At 44.5% G+C, this 23998-nt stretch overlaps 2 protein-coding genes across 3 annotated transcripts in view; one reads left to right on the top strand and one right to left on the bottom strand.

Annotated features, from left to right (window-relative positions):
* The window catches only part of FAM193A (family with sequence similarity 193 member A), a 122983-nt gene extending 102209 nt beyond the window's left edge, over positions 1-20774 (top strand). Inside the window, exons 25-27 of the mRNA XM_030239364.2 lie at positions 19625-19839; positions 20470-20526; positions 20683-20774. The gene's annotated coding sequence lies outside the window, so the exon portion shown is untranslated. The remainder of the gene's footprint in view (positions 1-19624; positions 19840-20469; positions 20527-20682) is intronic.
* TNIP2 (TNFAIP3 interacting protein 2) lies at positions 15752-23300 on the bottom strand. Of its 2 annotated transcripts, none has more exons than XM_009101407.4 (6): positions 22811-23300; positions 20401-20706; positions 18630-18713; positions 17836-18117; positions 17355-17474; positions 15752-16890 (listed from the first exon to the last, which is right to left on the bottom strand). In XM_009101407.4, the coding sequence occupies exons 1-6, from the start codon at positions 23246-23248 to the stop codon at positions 16609-16611; spliced, it is 1512 nt and encodes a 503-aa protein (XP_009099655.3). In that variant the 5' UTR covers positions 23249-23300; the 3' UTR covers positions 15752-16608. The 2 variants fall into 2 exon arrangements, with proteins under 2 accessions (XP_009099655.3, XP_030095357.1); XM_030239497.2 differs by having other exon boundaries at positions 23180-23300.
* Between the last annotated feature and the right edge of the window lie 698 nt (positions 23301-23998).

Genomic DNA, 23998 nt, shown 5'->3' with positions numbered 1-23998 from the left:
GTACAGAGCTTTGTTCCCTTTCTTTGTGTGCCAGAATATGAAAACTTATAAAGAATTTAAGAGCATCCTCTGACAGGGCAGTAATGAATAATACTGTGATGAGCATGTATTTGTTCTGTTTCTAATTTTATTTCCCTGAATCCCTGTTGGCTTTTGTCAGTTAGCAGTTTAAGGACTTCCTGAGCCAGATCCTGTCATCCACATTGTGCTTAAAAGCAAATTGGCCTTTCTTCCTTCAATTAATCATTTTTTAATCCGTTTATCCTTTTGCCATCCAAAACATCCCATGGCAGTGAGTTCCCAAGTCTGATTATACATTTGTTATGAAATGACCTTTTGGGTTGGGTTTGTTTGTGGATTTATTTTCACTTGATACTGAATCCCTGCATTATGGAAAGCAGTATGTACTAATCTTCCATTCACCACATTGCTCACTCCTGATTTGATAAACATCACCCATCAGTCATTTTTCTTCCTATTTAAGAAATTTGAGCTTGTTTAATCTTCCCTTAGGTTAAAGCCTTTCTGTATCTATTTGGTTCCCTTCTGATTTATTTTGTCTGTTGTCTTTATGTAACTTATTAGAAGGCAACCCAAGTTGTTCAGTGGTGATGAGCTATGGATTTATAAGTTAGCACAATGTCTTTGCTTTCTCTCTCCAATTCCCAGCTGCTTTTTGTTTTTGTCAAGGCGCCTGATCCCTGCCCTGTTTTGTTTAGGAAGCTTAAAACTAATCTGGATACAGCCAAGGACTTCATGTTTCCTGAATGACTCACAAGAGCTACTCTGCCTATAAGCACCAGCTCAGTCTGTGTTTGGGTGGTGTGCCAGTCCATATCAGTTAAGGCAGGACCTGTGATTTTTACAAAAGCTGACCTGCCAGAGAGGGAGAGGATGGATTTATATTGTTGTTATTATACTGGTCCTCTCCAAGTTCCATGCCTGTTTTCCCTCTCTCCCCTCCCACATGACACAACTCTTAAGAAATGGAAAGGAAAATCTTCCCTAAAATTGTTCTTGTTTCTTTTTTGATTCCAAGGGAAAACACCTGAGCTCTGCTTCAGAATATCAATAATTCCCAGTATTACCAAAACAAATCACTTTCTTTTTCTGATTTTAAGAAGAGGAGCTGAAACAAAACAGGAAACTGATCCTGACAGTCCAATCTCTTTTGCATGCATGGAATTCACTTTCAAAAGCCTTCCCAAAATTACACTTAAGGGATGGAAAATGCTGTGACTTTTGCAGCAGCTGAGGAGATTCATCATTGGCTTTACTAGTTTGAACTACTTTTGGGTTTGGGGGAATATAGAAAGAAAAAGAAGCTTTAAAGGTCAATGATATGTGCTGGTATCATTGATCCTATGAAACCTTTGGGCACCAGGTCACTTTTCAAGTGTACTGCAAAGTCCACATATATGCTAAGAAATGTAGCTGTTGAGGAAAACTCTGGAAGGTGATATAAGAAAATTACTGCAGTACTATTGTTGAAGCTTTTAATGAACTTTTAAAAATAAACTTAAGATGGTCTGAAGCACTAATCTTATTCTGAGATAGTTGTTCTTTTTCTTTTTGGAAAAATTGGAAGGAAAATTTAAGGAATTTTTCAGCTTTACCACAAGTAAAGCCAATTCTCCTGTCTCAGGGAGATGGCAGAGGCTGTATTTATTATGTAGAAAAGAATAAAATGCTATTTCAGACCAAACTGAAGTGGAGGGATAGCTGCTTTCACAGAATCACAGAGTCAGGTAGGTAGGAAAAGACGTCTGAGATTGAGTCCAACCTGTGACCTAAGACCAGACCGTGGCACTGAGTGCAATGTCCAGTCTTTCCTTAAACATCTCCAGGGATGTGACTCCATCACCTCCCTGGGCAGCCCATTCCAATGTCTAATCACCCTTTCTGTGAAGAAATTCCTCCTAATGTCCAACCTAAAGCTCCCCTGGTGCAGCTTTAAGGCTGTGTCCTCATGTCCTGTTGTTGTTTACCTGGGAGAAGAGGCCAACACCCTGTCACCCCACCTGGCTACAGCCTCCTTTCTGGCAGAGAGTGATAAGGCCCCCCTGATCCTTCTTTTCTCCAGGCTGAAAGCTCCCTCAGCTGCTCCTCATCAGACCTGTACTCCAGACCCTTCATCAGCTCCATTGCCCAGTTCTGGACTCAAGTCTGGGCTTCTGCCCAAGGTATTAGCTGGTCTAGTGAAAGATACCATCTTTCTATAACCCTTCTCCTGAAAGAATATCAAAGATGACATCAGACTTTGGTTGGGTGTTTAACTTAATTTCTGCTGGACTTTCTTACCTTCCAGCCCCTCTGCTGTGTCTCTGTGTGAAGTCATATTGTATTTGGGCTGCAAGACAAAGCCAGCATTACATATTCATTGTGTTTTCTTCTGTTTCACTTGATTTTTATTCTTTTCCTTGAAGATTTTTCCTGGCATTCATCTTATTGCTTTCAGACAAAATCCCCTTGGTTTTCTGCCTTTTGTTTTGACCTCCAGCCCTTTTTATTGACTTTTCTCAGCCCTTGCAAGTGTTCTCTTTCCTATCAGAAGAGACAGCTCTGTGGCAGATGTCTCCTGGTTTTGGTTATGTGACACCTCTGCTTTTGAAGCTGGAGTACCTGGCTGCAGGCAGAGGCACTCCCCTAAGCTGGGACATGGCTGTAGCAGTGTATCTGCAGCACCCAGGCTGTTCCCTGCTCCCACAGCCTGCACTTGCAGGGATCCATTGCAGGAAAGCAGGAGGTAAAGCCAGACCTGCTGTTCTCACCAGCCCTGCCAAAGACAGGATTGCTTTCTCAGCCTTTCTTCACATCAGCCCTTCCTCTCATCTTTTTGCCCATAAATTCACTGCCTTTCTCTGCTGTCTTTTGTTTGCAGCAATGCTGGGCACTCTTTTAGCAGCACCAAACTGGACAGGCTGGGGTTACTGGGAAGCTCCAGAGCTGGCCCATATCCTGCTGCTGCAGACCTGCCTGCATCCTGCTGTGTGCTGACCCATTTCACCCCCACTGTGGGAGGTGAAACCCCCTTGCTGCTCTGCTGGAGTCCCTGGCAGTGGAGGCTTCTTGGATGTCACTCCAGTCTCAGCTGTGTTTTAAGGCAGCAGTAGGAGCTTTAAGCACTATGAGTTTCTTTTTAAAGGCTGCTGCTGTGAGGCTGACATTTAGAAAGTGGAGCCTGAGACATTGGATCCAGTCATTAAAGATCCAGGAACTTTGTTCATCAGGATCAGGGATTTTATTTTGTCACAAATAGAGGGGTGGCACAGGGAGTGTGCTTTTTGTTTCTTTTCTCTTTCTAGTTTCCAATTGTTGTACATTAGTCACTGGTGCTGATTAGAGCCCAGCCCAGATTAAATATATTGAGGTGATTTCATTACCACTGTGTCAAGGAGCAAGAAGGTATAAACTGATCAAATGACACAATTACTGAGTCCAACAATGGGGGCCCATAGTTCAGTCATCCCTAAGGTGGTGGTGCTTAGTGGAAAGGCTTGTGCAGGAGCCAAGAAAAAAAGGAACAAAAGGTTAAGCCTGGAAGGGTGGAGAAGGGAGGAGGTGGGCACGAAGAGGAACTGAGGAGCTGGCAAAGGCGTTGCAGCTTCTTCTAAACCTGCAGTTTCATGAGACCACAACTTGGATATGCGTAGCTGAAGGCTTTAGGAAGCTGAAAGAATCATGGCTTTTATAAAATCTCTGGTCCTGACTGGTGTAATGGGGATGCAAAATTTTTTGTCTCTCTTTTGTGTCCTTGGATTAGAGGATGCATGCAAGTGATGCAGCTCCCAGACATGCACTTCACAGAACATGGAACCAAATGAAATCCAAATAAAAATATTTGAGGAATCAATGAAATCAGGATGAGATATTTGAAAGAAGTGAAAGTACCTGGCCTGGAGATAGCTGGGAGTTTTGAAAAGCTGGTGGTTTTGGAGCAAACTAACTTAGCAGAACCAAAAAGCTTTTATTGAAACTCAACCTCAGTTGAACTGTTGATTCTACCAGGGGAGATAAGAGAGAGAAAGAAAGAGGCTGAGTGAACCAGAAGGTCAAAGTTAAGAGTGGGCCCATCTGTGGTCAGGTGAGTCAGTTTCTGGGCTCCTTCCAGACAGTCTGTCTGAGCCCCTGCCAGGTTTTCTGTATGTAGTGGAAAATCTTCACCAGGACAGAATGGAAGAGGCATCCCTGAACAGTCTGCCTCTTAGAGCATTGCCCTGCAGTGGGAAGGGGTCCTGCCCTGCCAGCAGATGTAGGTGCACACATGCTTATGATGTATATATACACTCTCCTGCTGCATATCTGTACGTGGATTTTGGAGATTGTTTGCAGGCAATGTAGTGAGCAGCCATGGCAGGGGCTGCACAGTGCCATTTCTCTTTGGTTTGTTGCAAAAGTTAGGATGCACATTGTGTCTGAGGAGGGGAGGATGGCAGGAGGCAGCTGCTTATGTGTGTTCCTCATGTTGTCCTCCCAGTGAAGGGAGGGATTGCTCCATCCCTGGGAATGCCTGTGCTTGGCCTGGAGATGCTCCCCCAGAGCAGGGCAGGGCTGCCAGCTGACCCAGAGCTGCAGCAGGCTCCACAGGCTGCAGAGGCTCTGTGCAGGAGGGAACTAACACAGCACAGTGGCAGAAAAATGGGGTAGAGTATTTTTCAGGGACCAACTGGACACTGCATGGAGTTTTCTAATCAGGGTAGTCAGGGAAACAAATGACATTTACTGTACTGAAAAGACTAGAGGTGGTGATTTCCTTGCCTCCTACAATGATGTAGCTAGACTTCCCTCAGTCTTCTGCTCTGCTGTCACAACTTACACTGTTTTGTTGAAGTCCTGTGGCTCTTAGTCCAATATTACTGTGATTATTATTATTATATTTTTTATTTTTGTCCCCAGATTTTTCTTGATGTACAATTTTCAAAGCACAGAGTGGTACTTCAGCTGTGCTTTGTTAACCCCAAGCAGAGCAGAGGGATTTCTTCACCTCCAGCTGACATCTTTTCTCTTGATTCTTTGAATTTTCATGTCTGGTTTATTCACAGCAGCCTATGGCTCAATTCAGCCTCTGATCCTTTTTGAGGAATTAGCCCATTAGTGATTCCTTGTTACATATTTGGGCAGTTGTGCAGTTTGTTGTCCTCAAACAATGTATATTTGTGTCTGTACTTGCTAAATTGCCAGCTTTTTCCAAACCATCTATTTGCCAAAGTCATTCTGATTCCTTTCACCTATGCCCTGGCACCTTATTTGCATTTGGGATCTGCATGTTTAATACATCTTCTCTGTCCCATCCCCAAGCAATAATGAAAATATTTCATTGTTATTTTCAGAACCAATGTTTCAGGAACCTTGCTGGTATATTCTCCCACATCAGTTTTTGCACCCCTGAAGACAAGGTTTTTCAGAGTTTACTAACTGAAATGTCATGTGAAAAAGGCATTGAAACTCTCATTATATTTCACACTACTGTTTCTCTTCTGCTCACCAGGGCTGTTGTTACACTGAAAAAGGAGGGAACAAACAGTCAGCAGTTCAACCATGAGTAGCAGCCAACATGAATTTGTCAAGAATAAATCACTTCCTTATTGTCAGGCACCTAAAAATCATCTACTTGTTCCTTTGAGGGGAGGTTGAAGGAAGTTTGTTGTCATTTTTAAGATGTTTGTCCTTTCTGGGCTTGTGGAGTTTCATCTGTTACTTCCCAAACAAGATTGAATCTCTCTGGGAATTTAAAAAATTCAACCAGTTTTTTTTTAATATAAACTTTTTGATGAATAGCAGCAGCCTAGTTACTTTGAAAAACCTGATGTATCCCATGAATCCCTAGCTTAAATTAATGGTCCCTTGTTATCACTTGTGCTTGTTGTGTTTTCTGCTCTGTTGCAGCTGGCTTTGGTAAAAACAGCAGGAACTCTGCACTTCTGTCAGATTTCAGTCCTTTTCTCTAAGTCAGAGTCCAAGTCCTTGCTTTTGCTTTCATCTTTCAGTTTAATAGCAGGGTCCTAAATGTGGTGTGGACACATGTGAGTTTCAGACACACGGTCTAATGTAGTGAAACTGTTCTAGCAGGATTTTAACTTTAGTAGCTTTAGGAGACCTTAGCTATAAAATGGGGACCTGCATTAGACCTCCCAAGTTTTCAAGGCTCTCTCATTTTCTATCAGTCTGTTAGCTGAGTTTTCAAAATAAGCCTGTGCATTTGAATTGAGGAATTTCTGTAGTCTGCCAAAATTAAGTGGAAGATTTCTTTCCTTCCTCTTCACCATCCATCTCTGCCAACAATGGACTGTGTCATCTTTCTTATAAACATTTCCAGAAGTGCTTGCTTTAAAAGCCATGCTAAGTGTGCTGTTTTTCTGATTATTCAGCACTGATTCCTGAGATAAGAGTCTTTGTCTAGTGTTTTAGCTGAGGTTTTAGTGTCTCCTCTGTACCTTCAAGGGTTATTTATTTATGAAGATCTTGAATACTTTGAATGTGATTGTTAATACATAAACACATCAAATCCATCTCAAGATTTAGGTCAGAGAGGAGGGGCAGGATAAAAAACAACTCATTTCTCCCTTTCTTGAGCAGTGCCAAGCAGCTCAAGCTCAGGTTAACCCAGGAGTCTTGGCAGGCATGTTGAACCTGAGCCCATGGTGTGTCCCTTGTGCTGAAGGTGGCAGCTGTTGGGCAGAGCACTGTGCCATGTCAAGGGAGATGATCCTTCCCCTCTGCTCAGGCCCATCTGGAGCACTCTGGGTCTGGACTCCCCAGTATGAGACAGACATGGAGGGAGTCCAGCCAAGGACCACCAGGGCAGTTCAGGCCTTGGAGCATCCATCAAACACAGAGAGGTAGGAGCTGGGACTGCCCAACCTGTAGAAGAGAAGACTCGGGGATCTTCCAAATGCATTTAAATACCTGATGTGGGGGCAGTATGGAAGATGGATCCAGACTTTTCTCAGTGGTATCCAGTGACAAAACAAGAGAGTAAGGGGACACAAGTTGAAATGCAGAATTCCCTTTAAACATAAGGAAAACCTTTTTTACTGTGAGGTTATTGAACCAGGAGTAGGTTGAATAGAGACAATGTGGATTCTTCATCCTTGACATGGTCAAAACCTGAACTGGCCACAGCCCCAGGCAACCTGCTCTAGCTGACCCTCCTTTGAGTAGGGCACAAAGAACTTACATGATCTTCAGACCTTCCTCTTCCCAAGCTCAGCTATTCTGTTGATTTTGAAAACTTTCCATTGACTGTGACAGTCATAAATTTGGCTTAGGCAAGTAATTCATGCCTAGACCTGTTGTCTTTGTTCAGAAGTTCCAGTAAGTTTCTTTCTGTGTTTCCTTTAGGTGCTGGCTCCATGCCCTTGTCCTTTTCTCTGAAGTACTCTTGCATGCAGGCAGAATTTTCCATTATTGATTTAATGGATGCTTAAAAGATATTCTGCTGTTTATTTCCTAAAAATCCCTTCCTTTATGGTCAGTCTTGGCTTCCAAATCCATAAGCTTTTATAGCCTTTTGTTGTGTTTATATTATCATTTTTCCCTCTTTGACCTCTCACTTGCAGAGCAGGAGTGGAAATCCCAAACTCCAGGACACACAAAGTGGTATTTTCCAAACCTGTAGTCCACAGAGGTTACTTGGAAGAGATTCAGGCTTTCAAATGTGAAGGACTGCTTACCCTGGAGTCTGAATTTGTTGCTTGCTTTGACTGTCAGCTTCTTGTGTAGATCAGACTCATCTTGACTCATGAGCCATTGCATCAGGAACTGGAGTAATTGCACCAGGAAAAAACAGCTGTGTAGCTACAGGTTGTACTGGTTGGGTGCATTGAAGCCCTCAACAGCTTGTTGGTGACTTGCAGGTGGTGTTGCCACTACAGGTGCTCCCTAAACTCCTTTGTAGCTGAACTTTCACTCTTCAACCATGCCTGCCTGGAAATAGGTGTTAATGATGTGTTGAAATATATTGAGTAAGGCATGTTTTGAACCACATCCTGTTAGTGGACAGCAAGTGATAGGATGGGGCTGGGTGTGCTGGAGGCTTGCTATCTGTTCCATACCTGGGATTTTTAGGCAATATAGCTTTCAAAAGTGGTGGGGGTTTGTGTTTTGTTATTTATATAGTGCACTTTAAAAGTTGCATGATCACTGTAAGTATGCTATTTCTGAATGTGGACACAGCCTTAAACTGCAGCAGTGCAGCAAGCCCCAGAGGAGCCTCTTCAGCTCCTTAGCCTAGATACATCAAATCTGGGGCTGCCATTAAAAATGCAAGTGAAGGGAACTTGCTGGTCCTGGCAAAAGCTGGTTAAGAGAACTTGGGTATAGAACCAGGGGAGGATAAACAGTTCAGTAATGTGGAAAACAATGGAAAAAAGAGCCTTGGTGGAGTTTGTAGCTTGTGACAATGTAAAGTGCTTGTACCGGTGACCTGAGGCTGAGATTTTTAGTGTATCCAGCTCAGAGGTTTTTCCATTAAATTACAGGTTTGTCTCCTTGGAATGATGTCAAAACAGTTGCACTCTCTGCACAAAGTTTGTTCCGGTTTGTGTTAGCACCATCTCTAGAAACATTTCTAGACAGGGTTGCCCCTGTGTTGTCACTTAAGAAGTGACAAAGAGAACTTAAACAAGTGACAGCTCTCTGCCTTCCTTAAGTAGAAACTTGCATAGAGGAGACTAGAACTTTGAAAGTTGGTCAAACATGAGCCATTTTAATATTAACACTTTTAAGAACATGAGCCCCAGTTTGTAGAGGGCTGCTCAAAGATTCTGAAGAACTGCTGAAGGGTTACACAAGCCCAGCTTCTCATTATAGACATTGGGGCCCTTTTCTGTGGATACTGGGAACATTTTGTGCCCCTGTGGTTACAGAAGCAACCTAAGAGATCAGTTTTGTGAACACCTGTTACAAGTCTCTGTTCTCCCTACCTTTTGTTGCAGCAAAACAGAAATATTTACAAGTACCTATAGTGCAAGCATTCTTTTGGGCCTTGGCTCAAATCATTCAGTTGCCCAGGCTGTGAAAGAGGTTCAGGTATAGTTATGGTGACTGCCTGATCAAGGTTGTTGGCAGCTGCTGGGGATGCAAAGGCACAAGCTGACTGCAGAGCAAAGTAAAAGGTAGCACTGGCCTGCTTTTCCAGGCTGTCAGAGTGGCTTTTACTGCTCAAGTGTTTCCCAACCTTGTCACTGCCCAGTGTGTGCAACAAGTGACATTGGTGCACGCAGGAGAGTACGGCAGAGGCAGGAGGGACAGTGTCCTCACACCCTTTTGCAACAACTGCACGTTTCAAGTTCCTCAGCTGTGCTGAGAGGAAGTGGTTATTCAGTCTTGCTGCCATTTCAGGAAGATTAAAGCTCCAGCAAACTTTCCCTGAGAGAGTCACCTGGAAACCACAGAGGTAAAATTTAATATTTGCCCACTGTTTGTCAAAGGAGATACCACCAGGAGGAAAGTGAGAACAAGGTGGGTGCAACCTGAGTTGAGGAGAAAGGCCAGAGCCGTGCAGTCCCCACTGCACAGGAGTTGCCCTGGCCAGCACACACTATTTTCCCCCTCAGTGGTTATTGTTAGGAGTTGAAGACTGACATTTTGAAGGAGGGGGCGTGGTGCCATGCAACCAGTGTGTGTAGGTGCAACAAAACAAAGCCTAAAAACAGTTCACAAAATAAGCTGTCACTCATTCTTTGGGTGATGAGGTAGTTGTGCTCATCAATTTTTTCCACTGTCCCCAGGAGCTGTCACCGTGCCGAGAGTTTAGGGGATTCCATACCTGGCTATCAAAGGATAGATCTTGTGTGGGAGGGGAAAGCCTGCCTGCACCCCACATTGGTTCCTGGTCTCAGCCACAGACTTTATTCTCTAGAACACCCTCGTCTAGTCCATAGCTTTGCCTTGGTGTTTCTTTAAAACAAATCATACCTTATTCCCCTTTCCAGACCTCTCTGCTCAGTGGCAAGTGCTCCAGAGCCATCCTCTCCATTCCTGGCTTGCACATGGCACAAACCTCCTGGGCCATCAGAGACCCCTCCTTGGGCCAAACAGACCACCAGGCCCCACCTGGGCTCTCTTTATTTTGGAGTGTCTCTTGCAAGAGGACTGGCCCTGAGAAAGTGCCACAGGGGAAAGTGATGATACTGCTGGAGCTGAAATGCCTTTCAATGACCACTCATCACTTTAATAGAAGAGGTTGCACTTCTTTAATAGAAGAAGCAAGAAGGGCAATTGCTTGGTGCATTTGGGACCAAGCTTGGTGCTCAGAGGCACTCAGCTGGCCAGTGTCACAGGCTCTGGGTGACATTGAATTGGTGGTGAATCCCCAAGAACCATTTTTGTGTTTGACTGGGATTGGAACAGGGCAGAAGTGGACTCTGATAGTGGGTAAGTGGACTGCTCAGAAAGGAGAGACTGGAGGATAGAGACACTCCTTAGGACAGCAGCCAGGATCAAAGGAAGAGCCCTTTTCCTCCAGAGGTGTCTGCTTCCCATGTCACTGCTGTCCCTGGGAGTGACACAAGCTCTGTCCTTCCACCTGGGGAGGTAAGAACAGGCCTTGCAGAAGGTGGGGCAGGTGCTCGGTGCCGAGGTCAGAAGAGGAGCTGAGAGTCACTAAATTACCTGCATCTCTGAGGGCAAGCTCAGGTGGTGGGAAAGAGGAGTAGGATGCTCTATTGGACTGTGCTCAGCTCTGTGTGAGTTGCTTCACATCCCACTGGGTCCCACTTTCTCTTGGTAGGTGATGTTTTTTCCTGGAGTGTCTGTGGACCTTTACACGCCTCCCTGGAGGTCTGAATTTACCTGAGATGTGGTAGTGATAGAATGAGGGCTGATTCTTCTGTGGGTGTCTGAGCTCCTGTTTTTGCTCATTTTCCCTGTATGTATGAGCTGTATTCCCTGTATTGTATGAGCTGGGCTCAACTGGTCCAAGATCTGAGCATCTCTCACCTCCCCACCTGTGAGCCCCACAAGAGATGGAGCCCCTGCCCTGCTGTAGCATGGTCTGAGACCTCCTTCCTGCTTTGCACTGGGCAGGAAACAAACAGGATTTTGTGAGCAGAACCAGCCCCAGTGGGGCTGCTCCCAGGGCTGGTCTGTGTGCCTGTGGCTCTCCTCCCAGCCCAGGGCCCAGCTGGTGGCTGCAGGTGGCTGGCTGGTTGAAATTGCAGCTGGCACAGCCCAGGGAGGGCTGTGGGGGCACAGCTGGAGGGAGATGACAGCTCACCTTGCCCTTGGTGCCATCAAGGCCCTGTTCCCATAGTGTAGGATCTTGTCTGAGAAGAGAAGGTAACTGGGTATCACCCAAGTCCAGACTGCTGTGGAACTGAGGAACTCACTGTTCCTTCAGATGTGCCCTTTTGGGCTGTGCAGGGGAATTTTGGGACATGGCTGAAGGAAGCCTGGCCTGCAGCAGGAACCAAGAAGCTAAGCAAGGCATGGGGTGTTCCAGTGCTGGCCAGAGAGCTGGTGGGGCACACACCAGGCTGCCTTTGCCCCTCCTGTATAAAGGGCCTGTGATATTTGTGTATAACCAAGGTATCTGCCTATGAGTTAAGAAAAAAAAAAGAATGAAAATCCTTTTTATATGAAGACAGATTTGATGAGTGCAGGATGGGGGAGGAGGGTCTCACTGTTCTTTCTTCCCTCCCACTCCTTCAGAAAGGAGAGGGTGAAAGCCTCAGGCAAGCTGAGTTCCTGTGACCCTAAGGAGGCGGGGGTCAGCACAAGCAGCCCTGTTGGCCCAGCCATCAGCCAGGTCTCCAGAAGATGTGCTGGAGGGCTGGTCTGGGGAAGGCTGGTGAGGTAATGAGTGTGGTGAACTACACACTTCTAGAAGGCACCAAAAACACCCATTCAAAATCAGCTGTTTCTTAATCCCCCATCTGATTCAGTGTTCTCCATACCAGAGCCCCATGTGCCATGGAAAGATCTCAGGCTCCTGAGGGAGGCTGTTGGCCCCTGTTGACACCAAATACCCTTCACATATTGTGGAGTGTTCCTGCACCAGCAGCCTCTTACCAGCAAGTGTAAAAGGAGGGGTAAAAAGTGGACTAATGAGAAGGGGGAATAATGCACTGAGCAGCAGTGGGAGAGGAGACACAAGTGCTGTGCCACTTGGCATGGCTGGTGCCTCCAGGAGCTCCTGTGTAAGCAGTTCCTGCAGCACCCTGTAAATCCCCAGCTGACCTTGCTGGGGCCCTGACCCCTAGCACAGGCTGCTTCAGGGAATGCTTCAGTGAGGATGCTAAGGGCTGTGTTCTGCCCTCAGAGAAGAATTTGAGGCATCAGGTAAGAAGACAGGAGTGCCTGGCCTTATATCCCATTGCTCTGCTGAGGTCCTGCTGGGCTGACCTGGTGCTTTATAAGCCTTTCTTACACTTTAGGTTTTTAGCTGAAACACCCTCTGTGTCCCAGCTGATAGCTACTGGGGCATGGTACTATGAAATATTACTACAGCATACTTTGAATTCACATAGATTTTGTAGAAAAAGCACTTGAGACTTCCCTTTTTTAGAATGAGAAGCACTGCTGTTCTGAGTATAATGGTGTGGCATCTTGTTTGGAATTTCCCTTGCTTTCTATATATACACATGCAGCTAAGCCACAGGAAATGGAAGTTAAAAAAAAAAAGCATAGAGCATAGGTATCTGCTTCTTGAACAAATTTTATTCTTGTAGTTGGTTTTACTATTAGTGAGCACTTATCTTGAGGCATCATTTAAGGTTTATTTTAAAAGATGTGACATCCTAAATATTCGAAGCCTGAAGCAAACATGGACTTAGAAGCTGCACGTTTATTTGAGAAACCTGAGGCTCTGTCCTGCCCATGCTACAAGAAAAGATCAACAATAATGCTCTTTCTTCCTTGGGGCTTTTGGGGTAGGGACCAACTTCTGAGGCTTCTTGCTTTTGTATTTTCTGAGATGCAGTGAGTCAGTGTTGCCTACAGCTGCTGCTGTGATTGTGTGCTAAGGGCCCACTTCTGCATGGCAACCAGCAGGGTTCTTAGTAAACAGCCTTTACTCCAAAATCCTGAGCAAAGTGCATTGTAATTAGATCCAGGAGAAATGAGAACAAGCTTGCCAGCAGCTGGAGATTGTACAGTCTGAAAATCTCATTGCTGGTGAGGTGAGACAGATCCTCAGGAGCTGAGTTGCCCTGGGTCTGGACTCAGGTTGGTTTGGAGAGCAAAACTGAGGAATGGTCATTTGGTGGAGGAGAAATTTTAGGAGATGGGACTAATCATGAAGGTAATTGGACAAATCCATCTTGACAGCTTTTAATATGTTAAGGTACATTCCTGCAAGTCCCAGAAGAGGCAGTTATCCTGCCTGCTCTTAGCCTCTGTGGAAGTACAGTGTCTCTGTCTGCCTTCTGTCTGGTATTGGCATGCCACTGCAGTACAGGCAGGGCTCTCCTGAATGAGAGATCTACAGAAGCCTAAACAGGCATTAACTTTGCCTGAAAACAGGGTTCACTTCTCTTGGGTGCCTTAGTTACCAATACAGCTAATGAGGAACTGAGCCCCATCCATACAGTCAGACAGTTTTTCTGTATGATTTCAAGAGTCTTTTGTGTGAGGATGTCTTTCTGCAGTTGTACAGATGATGTGTTTCAGTGAAGGAGTGTAGTACAAATGGATAATGAAAGTTCACAAAGTTTATGCTACTGAAGCTCCTTTCACTGCATGCAGTTACTTTCTTACTCATTATGCCTTTATTGCTTTCTTTTAGGAAAGGAACTGGGTTCCTGTTACTATTCAACCAAGCAAGACACTCTGGATAACCATCCAACAAGGAGAGCACCAGTGTGCTCTGGCTGAGGCCAGAAGGAGCTTTTCTTAATTTAAAGGGTTCAAAACTGCTGGAAACTCACAGCCACTTTCACTTGAGTGTTGGGAGAGTGGAGCTGACAGGTTTTATGCATTCTGGTCTGCAAGCTGAGAAATTCTGGTCTGACTGCTGAGGATAGGGGGTGGTGGCAGTTGCTGGGGATGCCTTGGTGTGTGTGCTTTGCTTGTGAGGAGGGGGCAGGTAAAGATTTTGTAATGTTTTATTAAGAGACCTACCAGTGAATTTGGTGTAAAAGTCAAAACCCTGCCTAACAGACAACTTTTCTTAGGAGCAATAGTTTATGGTCCATCATCTGAAACAAACATTTGCATGTAAGGCAGTGGCAGTTCTTCATAGTGTAACATTTCTTGGTTAAGCCAGAACAAGAAACAGTCGTGCTTTTTACCAGCTGGGAGAAAAAAGCCCAAAAACCTCAGTGGAGGTAAAGTCAAACAGTTCTGAAGAGAGGAATTTTTATACAGAGAACCAGCAGATATGTCCTAGATTTATGGCACAGGTAGTCAAATGTCAGTCCTCATTTATTGCTCTTATTGTTTTGTGTGGTAGCTGTAATCTGTGCTTGATCTGTAACTTCACCTGGTTTTGTTTGTTGGTCCAGTGTTGTCTTTGCTGGTGGCATATCCAAGTTTCCTAGCTCTGAAGTATTCTCCTTTCCCAGGATTAGTGTGAAACTAACCTCTGCTTTGACTAGGGACTAATTCACAGAATTTAAATCCACAAGATTAGGCACTATTAATTTTTTGGGTACTGCACATTCTCCTATCTAATTCCTGCATCTATTTCTTATTAGAAATTATTGTTTCTTATTGTAGGTCAGTCCATTCAACTATACCCATAGGGATTAACATAAATGGAAACCTTTAGCAGACCTCAGCCTCTGATACATATTAAAGCAGTCATCATCTCAATGCAATTAAAAGGTATTGCCAAGACCTAACTTACTTTACTGTTGTTTGTTTTATTAAGTGTCTTCTAGTGTGAATCAGTACAAAACTCAAGTCCCTGTTTTGCTGTATCAATCACTGGCATTATCATACTGATAAACACTGAAGCTGTAAACCAGGCTTGTCTAATGAGAACAGTCAAAAAAGTAAGATTAGCTTATGCCACAGGAAGTTTAATCATGTTTCTCAGCTTATATTCTCTGGGCTGCATCTGATCTCTAAGACCTTAAAAGGCAATGTAAAAAATGGTCCCTAAAAAAAAACCCAAAACTTTCTGCATGGTTGTGCATGTTGTGTTGGGAAGAATAAGCTGGTAGTGAATGACAGGATTGCAGTCAGTTGTAGATTAGATTAACAGTAACCATTGCTGCATGCAAGGGCCCAGGCATTGCTTTGGTAATAGCCCTCCTAAGATAAGAGTGGCATAAACCATCATCTTCTTTTGGGGCTGCAACAGGATCCCAAAAAGGAAATAGCCAGGAAAAAATCCACATTCCTTTTGAAGTGTGGAATGTGGAACGAAGCAAAGCAGAAGACAAAAGTGTTGTTACACAAAGAGTTTCCTTTAATTATGAAGTGCCATGGTTGCACCAGGCCTTACTTTCTGTCCCATCCTTAACTCTTCTCTGACACAGTGAGAAAACAATTTCAGCTTCACCTGGAGCTAAGGCTGCGAAAACCTGTAGCAATCTTATATTTGTACACTTTAATTAATTGCTGATACTCCTCCTCAAAACAGTCCCCTGCTATTTGCTGAAGCTCTCTCAAGTGCAAACATGATAAGAAGAAATTGAAGTTAGCATTGACATAGTCACATGTGTGTGGCAAGGTAGGGGGTTAAATGTGTTCCTGTGCCTCTGAAATGTCAATCTTTCGCTCAGAGATGAGGAGTGATTTTTTTTTCAACACATTGGAAAATAGTATGAGAAGCTGGTTATCACTAAAGTAATGAAATAACTCATATCTGAAACCATGACATTTAATTAGCCCTTAGTATAGTTCACTATTTCACATTTAAATACTTACACCAAAAGAGATTTTTGAACCCCTTTTGTAGTAAAGCAAATGCACAATCACTTTTATTATAAAAATAATCCTTAGGTCAAATAGGAATACAAACAATAATTACACAAAAATCCATTTACAAATCTGTAAAATAGATATTTATGGTACAGACAATATAAATATCCCTGTACCTTATTTCTGTGCAAAAAAAGGCAGGCTAGTTTTAGTCAATAACCAGCCCTTTTATGTTTTCTTCACTTCTTCTGATTTCAGTTAAACAGAAGGATTTTCAGATGAGATGTCTGAAAGTTCAGCCTCAAGAGTCAAGAAAATACTTTCGCTTTTAATCCAGATAAAGCACAATAAGATTTTTCCTATCTTCTGCCAAAATATTCCTTCCTGTTCTCCAGCCTACATTTTTTGGAAGAGGAGGAAAATTTCAAGTTCAGTAATTTTTTTCACAAGCCATCAGACTGTGGTAAAGAATTAGACCCAAATAAAGTCAAGCTGCACTCTGAAGCTAAACTACCACCGTAGGTTTCAGTTTAGTTTGTAGTAGAATCTCCATTACACTTGCTTTCCTTGTAGCTGTCAAAAATAGTTCTTCAGAAAAACACTTTGCTTTCTCTTGAAGCCTTTCACACAGTCCAAGAGAAGGCAAAATCAAGTAAGAGGTAGATATTGTTCATCCTCCTAATTCCCCAGAGCTCTCCATTTGCATTACTCTGTTGTAGGACTGTAGGAGATACATGTATAGAGCAAGTTTTATGTCTGTCAAAGTAGTGATTGACTTACACCCCTCACATCCTGTGGTCACTGACAACATTCAGCAACGTGCTTGAGGAATTCATCACCGAGTTCATCACTGAAAAACCTCATGCAATGAGGACATCTGAGTTCACCCTGTGCCCTGCCTTCAGATCCCAAGTTTCCATGGTCCCCAGGAGGAGAAGCTTGTTCAGACTGTGAGTTTGTTCTTCTCGTGCCTGTCTGGCCTGGGCTGTTGCCTCGTAGGTGTTCAACATTCGTCTGAACGTACAAATGATTTTGGTTACCAGCATGAACTCTGAAATGACTGCTTGTGTCTCTAGAGTCCTAGAAAGAGAAAGAAGAGCTCTTGAAAAAGATGCAAAGAAAATACATTTTTTAACGGGTGATCTGAAACACCACTCAGATATTTATCTGAGGACTTGTAAATAAATCATTAATCAGTTTTTGCAGTGGTATTAATACTGTTGTAAAGAAGGTTTGTAGAAAAGACAGAATACAGCCAGTGTGCTAATTTAAAGATGCCAAGAGTCATGGCTGTCCTGTGTCTTCTAAGAATTCACCCATCCAATGTTGATCCAAAAGCAGAAGAAAAAGGGACTGGAAAGGGGTATTACATCTGAACTGGGAAGCATGTCCACCAGAAGTGACTATGAAACAATCAAAGTTTTTGGTAGCTGCTGAAACTCTTAGAAATACTAAGATATTTTTAAAATATATTTAAAATTATTTTTTTGTCCCAAATCCTGTTGGCATGATTAAACTGAAGAAGGAGCATGCTGCTTTCTTACCTGTCTTCTTGCTAGCTGGTGTTGCAGACATGCAACTTCTGCCTGAAGTTCTTGTATTTTATTCTGTGCTCGTTCTCTGTCTGATCTCTCAGATGTGAAATCGTCTTTATAAACCAGGACCTGGAATATAATTATTATGTTAATATTTTATACGTTAGAGCATTGGGAGGTTAGATTGAAAAGCTGAGACTATCATTCCTTTGTTCCCAGAATGTCAGTATTCTCTTCTCTATCGTATGTATTTCAAAGGTGTTGGTATTTCTTTTATAGATCTTTCATATTCTGTGTTAAGGCCAGCAGAACTGCATGGGGTTCTTTAAGTAGTGAGTTTCCTTTAAATCTGTGTTGTTAAGTATCTGTATAGCCAAATGTGCACAGACAGGCAAATGTCCGGAAAAGAAATCCCTTTCCCCCCCTTGGACTTTAGCAGTCTGAGAAGAAACTAAGAATACCCATCTCTAGGAAAAAGAAATGTAATGACCTGTTGTTCCAGCATTTGGATGCGCTCATGATCTCCTTCACTAGCCTTCTTCATGTCTTCCAGTTCTCTCTTGGCTTTGATGCACTCATTCATTTTCTCTTCCAGTAGTTTGTTTAACCGGAATATCTCCTTGTGCATCAGGTCAGAATTCCTTTGTGCTGGAGCTCCTCCATGGTGCTGCTCCAGCTGTGACTTCATCTCCTTCAGCTGCAGGTGGAGTCTCTTCACATACTCATCCCTGCTCGCGTCGTACTTCTGCCACTTTGCATTTAAATCTTCCACCTGGAAGATCATCCAGGAGAGGCATGAAGAACAGGGAGACAAACTTCCAAGCTTTTATAGGCTGTCTGTATGTGCAGGACCAACATCCTCTGGGGGATCATGTACATGCTGACTCGACCCCTGAGGGTAAGTCACTGTACAGGAGAGCAGGAGATGATTGTGCAGACTCTTCCCATCTCCCAGTCCAAAGGGACAATATTAAATTATGTGGAAAGGGAGGGATCTAGTGGGCCTAGTGCTGTTCTTCTGGGGTGGAATACTGATCCATGGAAGGAACATGGAAATTTTATTTTGCACTGCATTTTTAACAATAAAAATCCAGTGTGTTAGAAATTATCAATTAATTGCCCTTAGCTAAGGGAACAAAAACTACCCTGTGTTGAAAGGACTAAGAAAAACTGTCTTGCTTTAAACTGCCATGTAATTAGATTAACCAGACTTACCTATTCCAAATTTACTCTAATACAAAATACTTAACAAATATTAATGTGTAACAAAATGAAAGTACTCACGTGAGCTACTTTTTGTTTTAACATCCTGTTTTCCTCTTGTAAGTTGCAGATAAGAGATTGAAGTGAAGTTTCATTGTCTAAAATCTGTAATTTTCAGATAAAGTTAGGTGTTACTTTAACATAAAAATCTCAGATGCTGTTTGGCTGAGCTGTTAACTGGAAGTAATCTTTTTTTTTAATGTGGTGTGCAATGACATACATCTAGGTTTTTATGACCTTGGTACTGCTGTTAAATAGACCTCATGACAACAGCGTTTTAGAGTTTACACAAAACTACTTGTCTGGAGTGGGAGAACACATGTCAAAGGCACAGATATGCCTTCATCTTGCTTTGTTATTACTGTCAATTTTGGCCAGTACTAGGAAGAAATTACTGAGGGGAAAAAACCCTGCTTGCTAAATAATTGACTAAAATGATACCTCTTTTTTACAGTTGTGACATCTGCTTAAAAAAACCCCGGTGTACGTGAGTAATATAGAACACTTTTGTGCAAAATTCCCTAGAATCAGCTAGTAATGGCATCTGAAATTTCTCCTCTTCAGGGAAGTCCCCACTGTACAAGGTTAGCTTCTTATTGCATATATCAAAGTCAATCAAGCTTCCTGTCTATCAATTACACGTTAAATATGATAAGGCCAAATACTTCAAGTCCCTTAAAAAGTCCTTTTTTCTTCTATCTACTCAACCCCTATTTCTTATAAGTAACTTTAATCTAAGTTTTCTTTGGAAACACTTCTGGGATGTTTGACAAAGTAGACATGAGTGTGCCCAGAGTTCATCACAACAGCACAGATGAGTGGTCATGTGGAAAACAGCATTACCACGGTATAGCAGTAAGAGCATAAATCAGAATTATTCATTTTTGTGAGAACTGTCTGTAGCACCCTACTCACTGCTCTGATCTGTTACTAGAGGCAGCACTGCTAGTGTTATTTCCTTATGGTGTTTTAATGAATTACCTCATTTTAATGAATGTTTAATGAATGACTCTCAGCCATCAGGACTTCTGGAACAACAGAACAATGATCCAACTTAAACTGAAGCCTCAACAGCCATTAGCAAAGTACACCAAAATCCAGGTGTTTGTGCCCTGCAGTAGCACTTCTGACACTGTCCTGTTATGAAGCTCTTTTTTTTAAACATCCCTCCTGAAGAGAAGCATTGCCCTGCACTCAGAGGCCAGGGGGAATCCCAGAGCAAAAAAAAAAGGTAAGACACCTTGACTCATATTCCACTACCCAACTTTCTGTAGGTCTGTACTACATGTGCAAAGCCAAATCCTGATCAGAGAAGACCACATGTTACAGAGTTCTTCATATAAATACTACTTTGAAATATCCCTACTTTGTTTTGTGATTTTGATATTTAAACAAGCAATCAGGAGAGGCAGGCTTCAAAATCACAGCACTATTGCTGTGCAGCACTAGTGCTGCACAGAAGCAGGGGTGGTATAAGGTAGGTACTGTCTCCTGTGTATTGAGGGAAGAACTGTGATCATGGAATTGCCAAGGCTGGACAAAACCTCTCAAGTTCTTCTCCAAAAAAAGCCTCTGATGATGAGATGGCCAAAGTTGAAGTGGTAGACAACTGCTTCCATCCTGAATTTCAGATATGCAGAATTATTTACCATTGCCATGGCAGTCTTAACACCCTACATGAAAGTATTTAAAGGGCTGTTCTCACCATTCCCCAGTTACAGCTATCATACTGTAATTAACATCTCAGAAGCTAATAAGACTTTAAAGACATGCACAGTAGCTGTAAGAATACCTGATGAGATCTTTCTGTAGGTATCTGGTCATCTGCATTCCCCTTCTCTTTTCTTTGCTTCTCTTCTAGACATTTTGCCAGATGTTGACACATTTCTGCTGTGGACGCTAATTTGCGTTGAAGCTGGTGAGTTTCATCAGTGAGTGAACGGCACAAAACATCACTGGTGGCCTGAGCCTTCTCCCTCTCTGCCAAAGTCTTCTGCAGTCGTAAGATTTCTCTCTCCTTTTCATATGGAGGCTGATTTATCATCTGCTGTATCTCTCCATTTTTCTCCTCTAGCTGCTGATTCAACTTCTGCACTTCCTAAACAGAGCGGGGAGGGGAAGTTATTTAAAAGCAAAATAAAGTCAAGAGCCAAAATATTAGACTGACTTCAATATTGCAGTGATTCCTTATTGCTCCTGCACTCATTGCAAAGTACTTAAGAAGCAGACCAAATCCATTTCATTTCTGTATGATCACAAGACCTTGGAACTGTTGGATCAATCAATCAAGAACTGCTCAGGCAGCCATGCAAGCACTTTCTAATCAGTAGAATGGAGGAACAAGCAGCAAAAATTCAGGAAGATTTTATAACTATACAGCAGCAACAAAAACAAGAAACAAAGTAATTTAAGATTAATAACTGTGGAAACTGAAAAATACCTACAGGTCCTGTAAACTAAACTACCAGATAATAGAGATTTTCCTCAAAAGAAAAAAATGGAACTGTTAATTTATCAAATCCAGTGAAGTGTATTCACTGCCTGGCACTGTCACGAGGATGAAACAGAGCAACTTTCCCACCTAGGAAAGGATGGGAATGGTAAGGTAAGGACAAATAGGTAGAAGATAAAATCCATGTGGCAGCAGTGGCTCTAGTTTGGCCACAGCTGACTCCCAGTTCCATGAGGGGGTCTGACACACCCCTAGGAAACAACTGTGTACCTTGTTTCTGCATCTCCTGGTCCTATTGGGAGCTCTGTGGGATCATCCACACTGCATTAACATCTCTGCAGGTGTTTTGGGAAGGAAGAGGTTTGCTTGGTGACTGGTGTAAACCACCTGTAGTTCTGTGCACCTGAAAGGCACTGGTTCTGGCTTTGTAAACAAACAAGCTGGTACCAGAAACCTCTGCAGCACTGCTCCTCCAGAACTGAGGATCTATGGATGCCAGTGCAGACCATGAGACAGCTCCAATCCCAGCTTCATCATTCTCAGGAGTGCTAACAGAGCTGTAAATCACTGGGAACACTCTTTGCCAGAACACTGGCCTCTGGCTTCACAAAAATGTGTTTTTAATTTGGTTATTATTTAGTGCCAATTATTTCAGCATTCTGATTGGGCACAACATTTTTTTTCTTTCTAGAAATAAACATTAACATTTGATAATAGATAAACAGCACTTCTTATTACTGACATTTCCATTCTTTAGCTTCATGCTGAATGCTAAGCCTCCCCTTTAAAGATATTCAGCTACCAAATATGTTCAGATACCATAGGTTTGTCATCTGTCTGCAAAGTGTCATTGAGATAATCTCTTATAACAAATTTCCAAACATGAACTTTTGAATATGTATTTTAGGTGAGTGTCATATATGGAAAATGTTTTGTATAAGCATTAGGTCAAGAGATTACTTATGACAAAAACACTTGTTTCAGTTTTAACTACTGCTGCTCAGCTTGGAAATTACTTCATGCAACTTCATCTAGAAATAAATGCTTTAAAAATCTTTGAGAAATTCAGACTGAACCTGGGAAACTCTTAATGACAGTAACCAAAACAGCACTTGTGCTGGATGGGGAGGGATGCAGTTTTCAGGTTTTATTCTTTCAAGAAAGATACTGATTTCCCTAATCTATCTCTCCAGATTTCTCAGTTCCTTCTTCAAATATGAACGTGTTACCTCATTGTCAATACAAAAATCCATTTTTAAGAGCACTTCAAACAAAACACTGTAATAGAAAAATTCGTGGCATCAGCTGATTATCTTTGAGAACAAAATTGTTGTAACTAATAAATTCAAGGAGTTTTCACTGTTTTTCTTTCTCCTTATGAAAAGAGTTGCATGAAGATCTCCAGTGCCCTGCTAAGTTTTTAGTTTAGGATTTTATCGTTTGCCTTTTTGAAGTGAGCGCAGGGGGCGCCACCTTTGGACACAAACGGCCGAGTTCTTTCGGGGACCCGGGGATGGAGCGGGCACCGCTCGAAAGGGCTCCAGCCCTCGCTCGCCGCTGTCAGCGCCGGTTCCTGCGCGCCCCCGGCCGCTCGCAGCACCAGGAGCGCTGCGGGGGCAGAACACCGCACCCTCCGCCCCGCACCGCGCTGCGGCCCCGCCGCGCTCCCGAGCGAGGGAAAGGCGCGGAAAGGCACGGAAAGGAGCGCTGCTGCTGCTGCTGCGCCGCTCCCTGCGCGCCCGCGCTGTACCTGGCTCAGCGCCTCCGCTCTCCGCGCCGAGAGCCGCTCGCTGTCGCGGGCCTGCTCCAGCTGCTCCAGCAGGCTCTCCACCAGCGAGCGGGCCGGCTCCGCGCCCGCCGCCGCATCCCCGCCCGCCGCCGGGGGCTGCCGCTGCCGGGCCAGGCTGCCCCGCAGCTCCCGGATCGTCGCCTCCTTGGCCGCCAGCTGCAGCTGGAGGTGCTTCAGCTGCTGCGCGGACTCGTGGTACAAGGTGCAGAGCGCGTTGTACCGAGGCACTTTATTCTTCAAGCTCCTGTTCTCCCGATGCAGCTTCTCCAGCGTCTCCTCCACCTGCCTGAAGCGGGTCACCAAGGGATCTGTGCTGCCGGCCTCGCTTACCGAGCACATGGCCGGGGGAGCTCCCTTCTCTTCCTTCTCCAGGACGAGCAGGAGCCCGGACAGGTGCATAAAACCCCGGAGCGCAGCAGAACCGAGGCAGCGACTTCGCTCTTCCGCCTTCCCCGCCGGGGGAGGAGGCGGCCGCTCCCTTTAAGGGCTCGCAGGACCCGCCTGTGCCGCTGCTTTTTTCTGCGGCCGGGGCGGGCCGGGCCGCGCTCCGCCCTCGGGGGAGAATCCCGGCCGTGCCGAGAGCCTTTTCCCCCGCGGCTCGGGCGGGACGCGGCCCCGGGGCAGCGCTGTCCGGGGAACCCCGGCAGGGGCGAGCGGGAGAACCGGCACCGGGGGCGGGGGGAGAAACCTGGGGGCGAGGGAACCGGGCCAGCGGGAGGCGCCGAGGGCACGGGGGAAGTCCCGGCTGGGCGAGGGGAATGCGGGCCGGCTGCAGGAGGGGCGCTGGGGGGAGCAGGGCTCCCGGCGCACCGAGGGTCCCTCGGGGGCTGGCGGGCGGCGCCCGGCGCCGCTGCGGGAATTCCCGGCTGGGAACGGGACTTTCCCCGCTGGAGGCGACCCCCGGGCTCTCGGCTTTCCCCCGCCGCCTGCCCGAGCGCCCCGGCCCCGAGGCAGCAGCAGGAGAAGAAAGGCTCGGGAATCCTCGCTCTGATGGTGGTGCGTCTGCATCGGTGGCGAGGGGAGCCCAGGCAGAGCAGCGCTTCCCCCCTCTCAAGCCGCGTACCTGTGCAGGTGTAGAAGAGGAACTTCCTTAGCAAAGACCTCGAACAGACCAAAGTCTTCGGCCATCTAAATCAATATCGCCAGCCA

The sequence above is a fragment of the Serinus canaria genome, chromosome 4 (genome assembly GCF_022539315.1).
Source record: "Serinus canaria isolate serCan28SL12 chromosome 4, serCan2020, whole genome shotgun sequence".
In the NCBI taxonomy this organism is placed as follows: Eukaryota; Metazoa; Chordata; class Aves; order Passeriformes; family Fringillidae; genus Serinus; species Serinus canaria.
The sequence above is the reverse complement of the archived record's forward strand: the minus strand, read 5'-3'. Positions and strand labels throughout refer to the sequence as shown.

Bases quoted from the DNA above. Each gene is read 5' to 3' on its own strand.
- TNIP2 (XM_009101407.4), bottom strand. From the start codon at position 23,248: ATGCACCTGTCCGGGCTCCTGCTCGTCCTGGAGAAGGAAGAGAAGGGA. The intron at 20,707-22,810 runs GTACAGCGCGGG...CGCTCTGTTTAG, and splicing joins GAGCGGAGGCGCTGAGCCAG to GAAGTGCAGAAGTTGAATCA. The intron at 17,475-17,835 runs GTCATTACATTT...ATTATATTCCAG, and splicing joins TCCAAATGCTGGAACAACAG to GTCCTGGTTTATAAAGACGA.